The sequence below is a fragment of the Lytechinus pictus genome, chromosome 10, assembly GCF_037042905.1.
Source record: "Lytechinus pictus isolate F3 Inbred chromosome 10, Lp3.0, whole genome shotgun sequence".
NCBI lineage: Eukaryota > Metazoa > Echinodermata > Echinoidea > Temnopleuroida > Toxopneustidae > Lytechinus > Lytechinus pictus.
The window spans coordinates 2,961,729-2,979,626 of NC_087254.1; the positions used below are offsets into that span (position 1 = coordinate 2,961,729).

At 36.3% G+C, this 17,898-nt stretch overlaps 1 protein-coding gene across 1 annotated transcript; it reads right to left on the minus strand.

The window, feature by feature from the left end:
* Positions 1 to 3,203: 3,203 nt before the first annotated feature.
* On the minus strand, positions 3,204 to 14,627 carry LOC129269607 (aminoacyl tRNA synthase complex-interacting multifunctional protein 2-like). The gene is made up of 4 exons (XM_064105130.1): positions 14,229 to 14,627; positions 11,243 to 11,407; positions 6,707 to 6,941; positions 3,204 to 5,500 (listed from the first exon to the last, which is right to left on the minus strand). The coding sequence occupies exons 1-4, from the start codon at positions 14,358 to 14,360 to the stop codon at positions 5,100 to 5,102; spliced, it is 933 nt and encodes a 310-aa protein (XP_063961200.1). The 5' UTR covers positions 14,361 to 14,627; the 3' UTR covers positions 3,204 to 5,099.
* Between the last annotated feature and the right edge of the window lie 3,271 nt (positions 14,628 to 17,898).

Below are 17,898 nucleotides of genomic sequence, written 5' to 3' on the forward strand. Positions count from 1 at the left end.
TATTCATGTTGCATAAAAAAGAGAGAATGTAAAATTTGCCTTGACTGTGTTCAAACTCTCAAGTATTCATATTGGTTTCATGTGTTGTTTGGCAATGTACTTGTTAAATAGCTGATAAATTTGTCTTGTGTTTATTTGCTGCAAATGCAATTATCAAGCGAAAATAAAATCCTTGTACAAATCTATGAATATTCTGTGTACTTTTGATTTTTTTTTAGTATAGTTGCATTATTGTTGTGTCATTTTCCCCTGCCACATTTTTTTATTTAAATCCCAAGTACAAACCATAAACAGAACACGGTGCGCTTAGAAACACCAGTAGTAAGCGCCTTATAAATGTTATGTATTATTATTATTACTGTCATATGAATGGACCGAGCGTAAATAATAGCAGGGCAGACACAGTATTTCTGAAATGGAGAAGAGGGAGGGGACAACTTGATTTGGCAGAACTTTTCTTGGCATATCCCTTGCTAACCCAATAGTTCTGCTGGGCGATTCCATTCGTGTCGTACGGGACATTTCGACAACAATATCTAGTCTCTTAGCTGATTGCTTGAGCAATAACAATTTATGTTTTGTCAAAAATAAAGCTTTAGTGGATAGTCATGTGAAAAACTGATTACCAACAAAAATGTTTGATTATGGGTGAATTAAATGTGAAAATGTTGTGTCGTACGGGACTCAGAAATGTCCTGTACGACACGCAACATTTTCACCTCTAATTCACCCTTGGACAACATATTTTTGTTGGTTGTCATTTTTTACATGACTACCCAGTAGTACTTTATTATTACCAAAAAATACATTGAAGTTCCTTGTTAGTTTGGACAGTAGGTTGAAAAGTGTTTTGAAAATTGCTGATTTTTCTAGCATGGAATCGCCCTCCTTGGTCTGCAAGAAAATTCAATCCAAAGGTTTTAACTCGGGGTGAAGTCACACAGGAGCGTTCTACTTCAAGGCAGCATGTGCAAATGTACAGAGTGTCCCCAAAAAGGAAACCTGGGGGCTGTTTCATAAACTTGTTACAATAACAAATTTACAATAACACTACAGCTATAAACTACTGAAATACATCAATCTGATTGGCTGCTAGTTAATTTGTTATAGAAATCTTGCATTTGTTATTATAACAAAGTCTATGAAACAGGACGCAGGGTGGTATTGGTATTCTGAAAATTGTCTGACCTTTTCTTTTAAACATTTTTGTAACTTGGCAAGCTAACAGCTCGCTAAAATTCTCTTTAATTGGTATTCTGAAAATTGTCTCATCTCTGTAAGGATGTCCCCTATTTTATCTCCGACATGCCCAATAATTTATCATCAACCATCATCAAACTTTTTATATGCTTCGGTAAACCAATAAAATTGTTTCCTCTGAAAAATAATTAAGCACATCGTTGGCATGAGGCGTAATTACCCTTGCACCCTTGACGCTTATGCTTGTGCGCTACTGCACTATAAAAATACACATGGCTGTTCTCCCAGTCATATTTTCTTTGAAATGATTCATCATCTCGAATACCAATTTTTTGTCTCGCCCACCAGAGGTAGAGGCGAGACTTACGGATCCAAATGTCGTCCGTCCGTCACAAACCTAATGACACATAACTCCACAACCGTAAGTCGCTTTTCAACCAAACTTGGATGGTAGATGGACTTGGGGGACCTGCATGTTGTGCTGCAGTCGGAGGTCACATGGTAAGGTCAAAGGTCATTTTCAGGTCAACATTAAAGTTTACATGCAATTCTCTTATGACAAGTGTTATTCCATCCCAGTCATTTCACAATGAAGTTTCGATACAATTCTCTTTTGCCTTGTGATTGTTGAAAAGTCTACCAATCCATCTATGTAATGTCTTCTGAAAGTCTAATTTTGCAAAACAGGATGTTCTTGCAGGATGCAGCAAGAAATTATTACTTTTGACCGATAAATATCGCATGCGCCATAAAGTTACAATAGCCCCCTACCTCTTCTAAATTTTCTTGTATTTTGCAAGGAAGTTAACAGAATGCAAAGATAAGAGAATTTTCAGAATATCTTTTATCTTGATATGTTATCTTGCCACAGAGATATAATATATATGAACGTTATCAACTTTACGCATCATAGCTCTGACATCATATGCACTCCGTGTAAAGTTACAAGAAAATTTACAAGAAAAGATGCAAAAATTTTCAGAATACGGATCTTATTTAACTCTGCAGATATAAGAATATTTCTATAAAACAATTTTCAGAATACGGCCCCAGGATTCCCATGTTTTTTTTCAAAGGCAAATGAATTATGATATTTAATTTACATTATCATACAATTCAATTCTTCTTCTATACTTTGATACCAAATATGAGACAAACACTTAACGCATTAATGAGCATTACGAATTTGAAACTTTGTCAAAATCAGTTTGTGCAAAAAAATGGGACAAGATTGCAGTCGGTAAAGCATCTGCCTGTAGAACCAAAGATTGCTGGTTCGAGCACCCCCCAGGTAGATGACTGGGGCCTGCGTTGTGTGTAAACATCTCTCCCCCCTTCCATACATGCAGGCCATGTTGTTCAGTGGAAAACACTCTGTCCCTTGGAGAGGATGTTAAATGGAGGCCCCGTAAAGTAGAGAGACACCACCTGCGCACGTTAAGAACCCACTGCACTATTCGTATAAGAGAAAGGGAAACCCCGGTGTAGTGGTCCACCTGCACTCCTGCAATCAGATATATCGGGAGAGACCTGCGGGGCATATTGATTTAGTTCGCTTTTCGCCTCCCAGGCACAGGTGACACGAAACAAATAATAATAATAACAAAGTGGGAGTGTTTCCCGTTTCCCAAATCAAACTCAGCCCACCTATTGCTTATTCATGACAGCATGCATATTACTATGTGCACAAAATATTGCTAAACTTAACAATTCAATAATTTTATTATCAGATTTTGATGAAATTTTCAGCATTTTGTTGTTAAATTTACTCATTAGATATTAGTTTTAGCCTGCAGTACTCCTTATAGATACAGGTAAATCTACTTTATTTGAAGAATCTGTCATCCACTCACTGTGCACAAGGGTGCACAACCTTCAAACTGTATTTGGAAACAAAGTAACAAACCCCTTTGTTCATTCATTCACTTATTCTAGTGGTGGAGTTAGGTTTTCTTCTTGAAATGGTTTGACTGACAACAATATAATTCAAACTGAACTCGTAGTTGGAAAGGACACTTCTGCAATGTTTATTAAATGAAAATACTTGGCTTACTCTGATTATTCAGATTCAGATAAACCCTAAATAAACCTTGAATACAACGTATTATATCAACTCAAAATAATATAAGTCAAATAGCAAGATTTTGTGACAAAGCCAAAATACAGATAAGGACTACTGCCACCAGTATTATAATGGCTTGCATAATATTGTTAACAGCATTTATAGAGAAGCACGAGGTTGTCTATCCTGATGTAAGTGTGGATTGTTGATTGAGGTTTAACGACACTACCAACACAATGTGTTAAACATATGCCTGAATATTGATTTAAATTTGGAAGAAGAGGAACAATGTGATGAGACCATATTACAGGGTTCCCACAGAAATTTGAAAACAGAATTCCATGACTTTTCCATGACTAAATTGCTGCTTTCAATGACTTCCCGTGACATCCCGGGAGTTATGTAGAATTTGGGATGCCACAAAACTAGGAAATATGGAAATCATGAACACCAATTATGATAGCAGAGTATGAGAGTTGCGAGACACAACAAACTGGAAAGCTGCCATAGCTAAGAGGTAAATGCAATTCCATGACTTTTCACAAATTTTCCAAATTCCCTGACTTTCCATGACCACAAATTTTTCCAGGGTTTTCCATGACTGTGGGTGGTTAAGGCTTCATGTGACAATCAAAATAACACCCCCCCCCCCCCAGATAAATTGCCATGTCACAATATCAAAATATAACTTGCACATCTTCACTCCAAGACCAAATTATACTAACACTCATGAGCATTGGGTTAAAATTGAGGAAGTAGTTGGCTCCAAATTTCAGATTTATTGCCATTTTGTTACCATGAATATCCTCGCACTTTCAAAAAATGTGTCCTGCATTTTTCCTGAAAAATGGACTTGTCCAGGGCCCTGTTGCATAAAAGTTACTATTATGTTAACTTTGCCATCCAATGGTAACTACCATGGTAACGATGATCAACAGCCAATCAGAATCAAGGATTTCATGCAAGTTACCATTGGATGGCAAAGTTACCATAATGGAAACTTTTATGCTATGGGACCAGGGCTATTGTATCAATTCCATTGTTGTGCAAGTGTGAACAAAACAGTCTTAACAAAAATTTATCAGCAAATGATGACAAATGGCAAAGGAACGACCACATTATGTGCCATGTGCTTTAACCATATTTTAACTGGGCTATTTCAGACCAGATCCCCCCCTTCAGATCTCCGCCGCTGATTGCGAGATCGCCGCAAAAATCTGCACGTGTGAAGCCGGATGTAAACTGCAAGACTGTATAGTAAAATTTTCAAAAATGTAATTGTTTATATTTTTAATGATTTATGCAAATAAGCATATGAAATTTACCCTAAGTTTGTTTTTTGTGTATGTTTTTGCCTTTAACTCACTTTATATAACTAGTAGAATGCTAATTTTTGGTGAGAGTATCAATTTTTAGATTTTTAACAAATATTGACCAAAAAATTGCCAAAACGAAATTAATCTATTATGTATTTCATTGTTTTTTTTTTTAATTCTGATGCATTTCTCTGTTTTTTCAAAACTCTTTTTTTCAATGAACTTTGTTGGGACCCTTTTGTGATCATAAATAGCATAAAATAAATCCATTTAAACCAACTTTAACCAACAAAAGTAAAGATAATCAGACATTTATGATTTTTTGTTGAAAAACACAATTCGCATAAGATTAATAGTGCAAAAAAAGATAAAAAGGTTCTTAGTAGAGATTTGCATTGACACAAACATTCTCAAAATAAATCTTTGTTTTCTACAGTTAGTATAATCTTTCTACCTAACCTACAATAGCAAGCAACCAAGTACAGGTGTGACTCATTCTCTCAATTTGAAATCATCAAGATTCAAGCTACAGCACTAAGAGCAGTCCTGAAATCACTTTGAGCAGCACAAGACTTCAGCCACTTCTGAACATTAGATGGCGCTCCTTTGGCCAAGTTAGTCTGGTGAAGAGCGCTCCAAACTGCAATGTCGGCCACCGTAGGGCTGTTCCCGGCAAGCCACATCCCCCTCCCCAAGGCAGAGTTGAGACTTCTAACTCCCGCAGCCTTTTCCTTGGAGCTCCCTTTGAGCAATGTAGAGCTGGCCAGGTCCAGGAAGTTGTCGATGTTTGCTACGGTGATGATATCGTCAGAGGCATCATAGGCAGGGGTCAGGAGACGGCTCAGGTAGCGCAGGATGTTCACCTCCCCTTGGATGGGGGTCTGGCAGTTGGCCAGGATCTTCATCTCTGGACCTTGTGATACTTGAAAAAGAAAAATTGGAGGAGAATGTAATGCAACATACATGTAGGTATAACACTACAAAATGGTGACATGCTGATCACAACTTGACCTACTGTACATGTATGGTAGGGGGTCCTAAAGCTGCGCGGGTCCTAAAGCTACGCACCACTCATCGTGCATGCAGTTTTTATGGCAAATGCGCACTCTGTGTGTGGAACTGTGACTGCAGAGTGACGAACGATTCCTATTCAATTTTTTCAACAGAGGCTGCAGTAAATCTCTAAATGCAGAGAAAACCAACAACTGTTTGGAATTTTGGAGTTATATTCGCTTTAATTTCATTTTATCCTATAATAATTTGAATATATTTTAGAAATTGAGGCACAGGAAATACTATTTTTTTGCATGATAAATCGAGTGCGTAGCTTAAGGACCCCTTCTACATCGGGCGGCGAAATCAAGAGGTGTTCGGAAAACACGGCGGGATTTTCGTATTAGTGAGTTTTGCGATATTTTCTTCTTGGTTAACGATCTTTAGAATGTTTGCCACAAATTAGTGAAAGATAATTTGTTGAAATATCAAAATTGGGATAGTTTTTATTGTTTGAAAACAAAGTGCGTAGCTTTAGGTCCCCCCATCATACTGCCCAAGATCCCAACGGAAGGGCATACATGTATTATATAACCTCACAAATACAATTGAACTGCATGATGAAAACAGGAAAAAAAAACCTATCAAGTTTTATCACCATGTTTTACAACTGGTCTTCAAGCGTATTAAAGGGAGATAATTGACTGCATTCATCAACATCATTCAAATATAAATCATTCAGAGTAGAACAAGATATATATATGACGAGCAGACATTTTCACCACACTGGAAAATGGCTTATATGAAAGCCATGGCCTACAAACTACATGAGGCAAAGTAGGCTGGCCAAAGACTTTCTTGCTGGTACACTGAGTTTGCTTTTCCCTCGAATGCTTTTCGAAAAAGTCTGGAATCGTCAAATGATAATCCATATTGCATTCACCATGAAAGCTGATCTGATGCCCATCAGACTTTGAAGTTTGAACGTTAACATACAAGTCAGTTTAATATCAGTACACATTTTCATAATTGTCAAAAAACTGGAAAATGAACATTATCTTTTATTCATGAAGAACTACAGAAGAAATAATTCTTAGATGGATTTTGTTTTCACAAGAAAAAAAAATCAATTTACCATTCTTCCAGATGAGGGTGATTGAGAGTTGAGCTTCCATCCTCTGCAATGGCTGGCTGCCATTTTGGTTGAAATAACCGAGTAGTTTATCAGGGACCGAGGATATGGAGGAGTGCATGTGAACCTTTGTGATGCATCTGAACTGCTGCTTCAGCTGCTCATACAGGACCAGCAGTGAGTATGGAGGGTTGTTGGGGTTTGCATAGATTACAACATCATGGAGACATCCGGACACCTAGGCAATATAAGTAGAATAAAGTAACATTTAAAAGGGCATACATACCTGCAGCCTAAATAGCCCCACCATAAGTCCTCAATAACTCATATCTGGCCCGGTTAATTACCCATAATGCAACATTCAATGAATGATAACACACAATTCACTTCTCAATATATTCATGTTGCAATAATGACATTACCAAGTGCCAAAACAGGTAACTCTTTTTTCAAACACACTTTTGTCTTTCATTATACACAAATATTGTCTATTTTATTTTCTATATTAAGTATTATTATTTAGATGAGGGTTTTAGAGGCGCAGATATTTTTTGACGTCTTGCGAGCTTGTTTCAAAGAGACAAAATATTAAAACTGATTTTTAATGTGTGCCTATGAAAACCATCCAATATGCAGGGTGCTACATAACTTTTTTGAAGCACTTGCCCAGTCGGGCAAGTAAATTTTCAAAGAGTTGGAAAATACTTGCCCGAATATAGATTTCACTTGCCCGAAAAAATCCTTCAAAACAAAGTTTTATTGCTTCAAAACAAGTTATAGCCTTATAGTTTTACATACCATACCATTGACGGCTTTAAAAATACATTTTTCAACATGACTACCGATGTACCCTGTAGTTGTATTTCTTTTTTTTAATGATTTTTATCTTGAACATCATGACAAAATATATATGGTAAATATGCTCTTCAATTAATTTCCTAATCTCATATATTTTCCATATATTTTGGAGGGGACTAGGACACACAATAAAAAAGGGGAAATCACTGAAAATAACCAGAGAAAAAAAATAAGAGAGGGGGAGAGAATGAAAGAAAAAAAAGTAAGAAGAAAGACAGAAAGGACGAAGAAATAAAGGAAGGAAGAAAGAATAGTAAGAAATAAAGAAAGAAAGAGAGAATGGTTGCGGGGAAGAGAAAGATGAAAAGAAAGAAAGGAAGAAAGAAGGGAAAGGAGGATGGAAAGAAAAAAGAAAGAAAAAAATAGGGGAAAAAATTAGAGGAAGAGAAAGGAAGGAAAGAAAGGAATGAATAAAAGGAAAAAAAGAAAGAAAAAAGGTCAACAGAAAGGAAGGAAACGAGAGAAAGTAAAGAAGGAAAACAGGAAGAAAGAAAAGGTATAAGGATAGATGGAAGGAAGGAAAAAAGAAAAAAAGAAAAGATAGATACAACGAAAGACAGAAAGAAATGAAGGAAAGAGATGAAGGAAGGCAGAAAGAAAAAATAAGGAAGAAAAGAAAGGATGGATGGAAAAAAAAGAAAGATCAAAAGAACAAAAGACCAAAAAAAAAGAAAATCAGAAAGAAAGAAGGAAAGAAAGAAAGAAGGAAAGAAAAAAAATAGAAAAAAAACTGAGGGGAAGAGAAAGGAAAGAAAGAAACGAATAAAAAAAGAAAAAGAAAGAAAAAAGGTAAAAAGGAAGAAAGAGAAAAAGAAAAGGTAAAGGATTGATGGAAGGAAGGAAAAGAGAAAGAAAGAAAACGAGAGAAAGGAAAGAAGGAAGATAAGAAAAAAGGAGAGGTATAAGGATAGATGGAAGGAAGAAAAAAAAGATAGAACAAAAGACAGAAAGAAGTGAAGGAAGGAATGAAGGAAAGAAAGAGATCAAAGGAAGAAAGAAAAAATAAGGAAGAAAAGAAAGGATGGATGGAAAAAAAGAAAGATCAAAAGAACGAAAGACAGAAATAAAGAAAAACAGAAAGAAAGAAAGGAGAAAGAAAGAATGAAAGACAAAAAGAAAGGAAGGAATGAAGGAAAGAAATAAAGAAAGAAAAGAAAGAATGAAAGGGATGAAGAAAGTAAGGAAGGAGAAAAGACAGGAAGAAAAGGTAAAGAATTGATGGACGGAAGGAAGACAGTAAGCAAGAAGGAAAGGAAGGGGAAAAAGAAGGAAGGATTAAAAAAATAGGTAAACAAAGGTTGGATGGGAGGAAGAAAGAAAAAAAAGAAAGAAAGAAATGAATGACAAAAAGAAAGACAGATATAGTAACAGAAAAAATGAACAAAAGGAAGGAAATTTAAAGAAATATATATAAAGAGAGATTCAAAAAAAGGAAAGATAGGCAGAAAGAAAGAAAATAGAGAGGAAGAAAGCTCAAACTATCCAGTCATAAATAAAGAAGAAAATTTATCAATTTCTTTGGCTAAAAAAAATAGTTACGAAAGAAACCACGTTTATCAACATACACACAAATGCATATGTGGGACTGTCAAACAATGTATTTCAGTGTGTGCGATACAGACGATCATTCGAAACCCGATCTTTTTGAAGCATAACAGAAGTGAAAATTTCTCCTTTTACTGCTTACAAATGACAGAGCTACCCCCAATTTTTAGGAAATATGGACACTACAAGAATTTTCATTGGTAAGAAATGTGAATTTTGACAGTTCTGTGGGAGATTTCTTCCAGAGCAAACTTCGGTTCGTGCAGCACCGTACTCAGTAGAAATTTAACTACATACATCGGCTGCGTGGACTAGGCGCTAGCTAGCTAGCTAGGTATGCTACACTGCCATTGATTCTGTGTGTGTGTGTACGTCTCTGAGCTGTGTGTTTATTGCAGAAAATGGCGCAAATTTTGCAATTCGAAAGAAGAAATTAATGACATTGCTTTTTTTTGTCTCTTATTCTTTTCTATATTTTGATGGTGAAATATGGGGAATCTTTCTAAAATATAATTTCCATAGGAGAATTTTGCTTGCCCGATTCGGGCAAGCAGTTTTTGTCTTTGCTTCAAAACACTTGCCCCAGGCAATCGGGCAAGCGCTTATGTCGCACCCTGCAATATGACATGAATATTTTGCCCCACCTACAAGATTATCTTTAGTTAATAAATGATTGTGCGCATGAAGCTATTGTTACGTCACAATAAAATTGCATTGCGTATCAGTTGCCAGGTGTGGCAAAGGAGTGAGATTGTGGCAATTTATTGAATTGAAATGCGCTTGCACTATACGCTAGCGCATCTTTACACAGATCTCTTTTTTTTTTAATTACAATACTCAGTTGCCATGCTCATGATTTACAGGATTGACATAAAATGGTGAGTAAAAACTTTTTTTTTGCTTTATTAATTTAGCTTTGTGGGGGTATCTAAATGATAATATTGGATGACCAATTTTCGTGGGATGCGTAGAAGTATTGTTTCTTGCTGAAGAACAATATTTCTACAAATCCCACTCAAGGCCATCAAATTTTCCCTAATTATTTATCTCAAAAGGTATATTTAAATTTCAAAGACTAGCTGTTTATTATAGCACAAAGTCAAATGGAGACAGTTTGCCCCCCCCCCCTATATTTCTTTTCAAGGGAAGGGGGTTCACTAAAATTACAGGTCCATTGTGGGAAGTAGTTTTGTAGCTGACAATGCTACCCAGTATAAAAAAAAAGACAGGGCAAAAAATATCAATATTACATCAAAAATTGGCATAAAAGTGCATAACAAATCTCCAAGGCCTGCATAAAAATACATCATATCTAGAATATACTTTGAACAAACATGTCTTTTAAATGTTGATGTGGCTGGCCGTCTATAGTTGTGGTTGATCAGATCAATGTAAGACGTTGCCCAGTTTCATTATGTTATTCAAATAGCCCCCCCCCCCCCAAGAAAAAAAAAAAACTGTATGGAAACAAGACATCTCAAGTCCGTAGAGATCTGATGAAATCAATGGAGAGTTTTAGGAGCAGTGAACGTGAACGACGTAGCAGTCCTCTGATCCTTCGAGTCAACGTCGTCGTCTGCCCTTGTTCACTACAGATGCGAATACTTTAGATTTCACTCGACTTGTACGTGTACGTACGTCCACATGAAACAGCGCGATAACCAGCGGGTCATGACATGCTGCCCGACCCGGAAGATCTGGCGCACCATCGCCTGGCGACCTGGTCGGGTGATGCGAAGGTGCAACTTGTGCACATGTGCCCTTTCACTTGCTTTGATTCCTTTTTACGCGAGTTAGGATATATTTCGATGTATATTTTGGAGATCAGAAAGCAATTTCAAATATGATAAACATAATGCATCGTACAACTTACATTAATTTTGTGAAAAGTCGCTGAAAACTGTGTTTTAAAAGGGAAAGGTTGATCTTCATGCTGGGCTTGAACGGTTAAAATGACGTCACTCACGTGCACGTCGTCTATGATTTAGGAGAACCGCAAAATGGATGTGGCGAGGTTCTCGATTTTGAGAGTGGACGTGTGTGAGGACGTGAGGCATATGGCAGGCCAAAAAATGACGTCATTTCGTACCAGTTCACTATGTGGACGTACATTTCTAAAAGTGCTCAATGTCTCACCAAGTTTGAGGATGACTGTGAAGCAGAAGTTGAGGGAGCCGGAGTCTTGACCTGTGCAGTGGGCTGAATCTTGCTAGTTAATGAGGCTACATCTGTTTCCATTGAGCTAAGGTCTGCCAAAATGGCTTCCTGTCGACGTTCTAGCGCTGCTACAGCTGGGTCAACCTACAATATTTACAGAATTCAAGACAATAAAAACAAGAAACTTGACTAAACTATGGTCTGGTTTGGAGCTGGTCATTTAACAAATTTGACCCTTCGATCTGCTTACTGGCACTGCTGTAGTGAAAATTTGATTAATCATACTAAAAAAAAAAGAACAAAATTCACACAGAAATACAGTCTACAGATGTCCATTTTAAAAATCTGAGTTTACTTTAGGCATTATAGTGGCAAGTGAGACTGCCTAGTCTGGAGAAGTTATACATTTTTAAACTTTTGAATTGACATAGCACTCCCAGACAAGCATTTCCCCATAAATCGGGTGACATAAAAAAAAGAAATTTTTCTCAAAATAATGAAAGTGAATTTGTTTGAGTGAGGGATAGACCCCAGGTTCTATATCATCAGAAACATCATTTCGAATCACCTTTTCTATTTATAAACAAGTGGAATGCCTCTGGCCGTCTCACCTGCATCACGCGATTCAATATAGCAGCAGTGCTGATTTTGAAAACTACTATAACTCGCACAAGATGTTCAGTGATACTTGGTTACTCTTATTTCCACGTTTTATGAACTAGACCAATACACTTATAGAGATATGATGGCAATTCAACAAATACCCCCAACGTGACCAAAGTTCTTTGACCTTACATGACCTTTGACCTTGATCATGTGACCTGAAACTCGCACAGGATGTTCAGTGATACTTGATTACTATTATGTCCAAGTTTTATGAACTAGACCAACACACTTTCAAATTTATGGCTGTAATTCAACAAATACCCCAATTTGGCCAAAGTTCATTGACCCTAAATGACCTTTGACCTTGATCATGTGACCTGAAACTTGCACAGGATGTTCAGTAATACTTGATTACTATTATGTCCAAGTTTCATGAATCAGATCCATAAACTTTCAAAGTTATGATGGTAATTCAACAGATACCCCCAATTCGGCCAAAGTTCATTGACCCTAAATGACCTTTGACCTTGGTCATGTGACGTGAAACTCATGCAGGATGTTCAGTGATACTTGATTAACCTTATGTATAAGTTTCATGAACTAGGTCCATATATTTTCTAAGTTATGATGACATTTCAAAAACTTAACCTTAGGTTAAGATTTTGATGTTGATTCCCCCAACATGGTCTAAGTTCATTGACCCTAAATGACCTTTGACCTTGGTCATGTGACATGAAACTCAGGCAGGATGTTCAGTAATACTTGATTAACCTTATGGCCAAGTTTCATGAACTAGGTCCATATACTTTCTAAGTTATGCTGTCATTTCAAAAACTTAACCTCAGGTTAAGATTTGGTGTTGACGCCGCCGCCGCCGTCGGAAAAGCGGCGCCTATAGTCTCACTCTGCTATGCAGGTGAGACAAAAATTGGAATTTAGGGGGAAGGGGGCTGTTCATCTCTGACATCGCAATAATCAAAGCTTTAACTAAAGACATGTATAACTTTCTTATTCTTTATTGGATTTTCATGAATCTTTAAGATTCATATTTATCGGCCATGGTGCAAGTATTTTTAATCTAAGTTAGCACTGCTCATGATATTGACGCTCTCTACATGTATACGCGTCTTGCAGCTAGGCTACAATAACAAAGATGGCGACAATAACACACTGTGAGTAAATTCTCCTCTAGATACTTTAAATATTTTCATGTATTTAAACGTAATTGTACTAAAAAAAAACGATGATTTTTGGCCCAAAGTAGCAAACCAATATTGTAGCCCATTTACGTAAGTTTAGGCTCACCCTAGAGAAAACGAGTATTTTTGAGTAATATTATTGTTGCCCAATTCCTCGGAGCGTGCAGAGCAATGGCATCCATCCCTGGCTCCGTGAAGATTAACTTAGCACGTCAGTGATATGACATTAATCTCCGAAAAGGCAAAATACAACTCATACGAGTACAAATAAAAAAAACGTACATGTATGATGGGGTGTCCAATATTAGTGGACTTTTCAAAAATATATTTCTGGCTTAAATTTGTTCCCAAAATATTCATAATTTATACGAAACCAATTCAAGAAATAGTTACATTGACGGCGAGATCATAAACTGTAAAATCATCTCAAAATTCTATTCCGATCGACGAATGCGCGCTGTGCTGAAAAACCGTTCTGAAAAAGTGTGACCTAACTTTGCGGACCAAAGTTTTTGTGGAGATTTAAATAAAAACTCAAGCTCAAAAGGTGAGATATTTGTATCCGATTGACGACAAAATGCTATAAAATCAGCCAGTACCACATTGAACTCACATTTTTTTATGAATGATAATGATATCTGCTATTCTGCTTGCAAACTGATGATATCGTGAGACTTGTTGACGATTTCTGATTTCTTCGGAACGGGCGCTAACGATGACAAATTTGCCGATCATATTTTCATGCATGAACTATACTGAACTCATTCTAAAGACACTTAAATCAAAGGGTAATTTTAGGTCGCTTTTCCATTGATGTAAGATTTTAAGGATATTGGTTAGTTTTGAGTCTAATTCATTGAGAATGACCATCCGCGAACTGCAAAGTATGGACACACGCGAAGTTTGGACTCACAAAACATCACCCTCTAAGTACTTACTAGGCTTTAATATAAGCAGATCTATTCTAAATTCAAACTTTAAAAGTAAGCAAACAAGTGGTCTAGTTATTTCAAATATAAAAAAAGCTTCAAAATCCATTTTCCCCCAAGTCATTTCTGAATACCTGAACATGCTGAAATACCAGACCGCGCTCCGCTTACGTGCGTTAGACGGTCCACATTTTTAGTTAACTCATAACTGCTTACGACATTAATATTCACCTCTTCGTTGTTCGTTTGCGATGAATTCCCTTGAATATTAGACATCTTGAACATGCAGCCTGGGAGTTCAATCTGTGTGCTGTCAAAATCGTAGAATGGTTTGAGTTTAAACATTCCAGAAGTGCCACTCATGGTTGTGGAATTTCCCCCTACACAAAATTAACAAATACCACGTCCACGTCGCACATGCAGTACTCAGTACACGCACGCGTGCCACGTCGTCGCGCCCGTAGCCTAGCCCTGCACTCTGGGCGCAGTGCCTGGATGATTTTCGCTAAAAGCGCTCGCGCTGCTAGTTAATCGCGTTGACGATGCGTGAAAGAAAATGAACAATTTTTCACTTAGTTAGAGGAACGCAACTATCCGACCAAAAGAAAGCACTGTTGTCAATTTAACGTCATGCGGATTGAATTTTATTTTCAATTTTTCATTGTTTAATTGATTTTTTCCCCAATTTCTTACTCTTTTCATAGGGGGGGGGGAAATTCTCTCATTTCCTTATATTTACCTTCTATTTTTTTCCTCTATTCGTTTTTATTATTACCGTTTTTATCTAGATCTATTTACATGTATTCATTTTTTTGAATGATTTTTGTTAATGTTATTTTTTTCATTGTATTTTATTTATTTATTTTTTTTATTATTATTTTTTTTTTTTTGGGGGGTGGGGTAGTGTAACGCCCTGTCAAAACGCCATACCTGAGCACCTCCACACCCCTACTTTTAATAGGCCTATTATATACCACTGTTCAGTAGGCCTATATTGTATCGACCAAGATTTTTTCCCAAATATATGTAGGCCAAAATTTGTTACTACGTGGTTCACTATTTCAATACAAGTATATCGAATTTCATTATGAATGAATTCTATTTAGATGAATGATGTCACATGTCTGATTTATATATCATGTTAATGCATTTTCTGATGTTATATTGTTTTTGTAGTATGTTTGCGTTTGAAATATATTATTATATAAACAAATTCAGATTAAAACGATTTCATCAATTCAAAATCACCCAACACACTTGGACTTCCTGGCATACAGATGAATGGGGCTATGAAAGAAAGGGAAAGGAATAGGGTGAGATACCTCGATAGTACAACATGCCAAAATATATTTTAATTTAAAGAAGTTTAATCTTTCGGCTCGCTCACTTTGCCTTAGGAAATTTGGCATGCGGTACGCCTTTGATGATTGATCTCCCTCTATCACAAAGTTATACAACTTGCTAGAAACATGGCCGTGGAACTTGGAGCGGGACTCCAACCCGCCTCCCCACTTTTTTTAAATAAACGTTTCAACAAACGCAGGCCAACATGATATATATTTAGTTAGCAGTTTACAATACTTGTGAAGAATTGTATCATAAATTATTTAATTCTCTAATAAAACATCAAAAACACATTTAAAAATTACCATCGATCTGATGACTTTTTTGCATGCATGACAGCCAAATTCCAACAATATTGTATTCTTGTTTTCAATTAATACTTTTTAAAGTTAATTTACTGTACCTTTTTTAATGAAAAAAATAAATTTCCAAGGTAACATTCGCTTTTGCAAAGTGTGATACACTTGTCGTTTGTTCTTCATTGTTCAGTTTATTGTACTCATCCATCGTTTATATTTTCTGATGCACTGATTCCCCTATTAATCATACAAAAACTGCATTCTCAGTTTATGCTTCTTACCCTTCTGTATGGTTGTTAGGCGAAAAGTTAAGTTCATTGACCCTAAATGACCTTTGACCTTAGTCATGTGACATGAAACTCATGCAGGATGTTTAGTAATACTTGATTAACCTTATGTCCAAGTTTCATGAACTAGGTCCTTATATTTTCTAAGTTATGATGACATTTCAAAAACTTAACCTTAGGTTAAGATTTTGATGTTGATTCCCCCAACATGGTCTAAGTTCATTGACCCTAAATGACCTTTGACCTTACTCATGTGACATGAAACTCATGCAGGATGTTCAGTAATACTTGATTAACCGTATGGCCAAGTTTCAGGAACTAGGTCTATATACTCTCTAAGTTATGCTGTCATTTCAAAAACTTAACCTTCGGTTAAGATTTGGTGTTGACGACGCCGCCGTCGGAAAAGCGGCGCCTATATAGTCTCACTCTGCTATGCAGGTGAGACAAAAATGTTCTGCTCGCGTTTTACGCTCTCATTATTAATGTAGGAAGATCCCCAATTACTCATCGATCTTCATGATTTACAAAACATGTCCCGTTTTTAGGTCTAAATTTCGATATTTTTTCCGCTCGCCCTTCGCGCTCGAATCAAGTGTTTACTTGATACCTATCCTGTTCACGATTACAAAAAGTGTTTAGAATTTCCATTCTTTGGCATTATTTGATTTGTTAAATGTGTAGGCCTAACGTCTTAATGCCTAACTGCAAGCAGTCCTTAACAGGGCTCTTTTTAATCACTTCAAAACGTACGCTCGCAGTTATTATTTAGTTGCATACACATCTTGTTCACGATCACAAACATTACCCGGAATATTCAATTTTTAGGACAAAATACATAAATCTAAAACAAAAAACCAAATTAGCTCACGCTTCGCGCTCGCATTTAAACAAGGCTTATGAGATTATTAAATATTTATGTTGATTTATAAGAATAAAGCTAAGAAGTGATTATTAGGACTACCCCTTCAAAGAAAAAAAATCAACTTCGAGCGGCCGATCGGGGAAAATATGGCTGAAAAAAAATTCGCCCCCCTCCCTATTGGCAAAGGCTTGATCCGCCCCTGCAAGGCAAAAATGCCTCTAAAGACCGAACAGCTATAGGCAACACTGCCCCCCCCCCTTTTTTTTTTTTGATTGATTGATTGATTGACAACGAATTTATTCATTCCAAAATTTCAACAAAGTTACAAAGTAAAGCAAAATATAATATAACATTTTGAAATGAAATAGGAAACTTCTGGAAAGCAAAGCTTGTTATTGAAGGTTTCCTTTAATAAATAAGACTTAATGCAAAAAACAATATATATATATATACTAATCATATCGTTCTTGTTGAAGTTCAAAATAGATACAATAAACAAGTCATCATATCTTTCTTGTAAAAATTATATGTAAAAATTATATGTAAATCCTTGTTAAATGTATTTTTTTTTTTTTTACATATTCTCCCAAATAAAAAATAAACAAGGCTGGATTATCTTACAAGATATGAAGAAAAAGTGAAAAGGACACACAAGACAAAACGTTACGAAAACAGGACGTGACAGAACGGTACAAGATCAAGACATGACAAAAAGTTATACCAAAACAAGACAGACGAAGTATTACAAGAACAGACAAATTGAAAAAAAAGACAACGACAACAACAAAACAAAGGACAAAAACGAGTGAAAGAAAGAAAGAAGAAGGAAAGAAAAAAACCCAAAAAAAAAACAGGTAGAGCGAAAGAAAGGAGACGGGAAAAGAAGCGAAATAAAGGCAGGGTGGGGGAGGGGGGAATCCAGAAGAACAGAAGATCCACAAGATATCCTAAGTAGGATGAATGATGTGAGTGTTATAGTTATTGGTTAGATTTTTTTTAAGTGCTCTATTGAAGCTATGAATAGTTGGCTTATTTCGTAAAGTTTGCGGAAGTGAATTCCAAAGTTTGATACCAGAAGATATAAACAGTTTGTTTGTTAATAATGT

Coding starts and splice junctions, on each gene's coding strand:
- LOC129269607 (XM_064105130.1), bottom strand. CDS start 14,360: ATGAGTGGCACTTCTGGAATGTTTAAACTCAAACCATTCTACGATTTT. Junction 6,942..11,242: donor CACAGTCATCCTCAAACTTG/GTGAGACATTGA, acceptor TATATTGCCTAG/GTGTCCGGATGTCTCCATGA. Junction 5,501..6,706: donor CACCCTCATCTGGAAGAATG/GTAAATTGATTT, acceptor TTCTTTTTCAAG/TATCACAAGGTCCAGAGATG.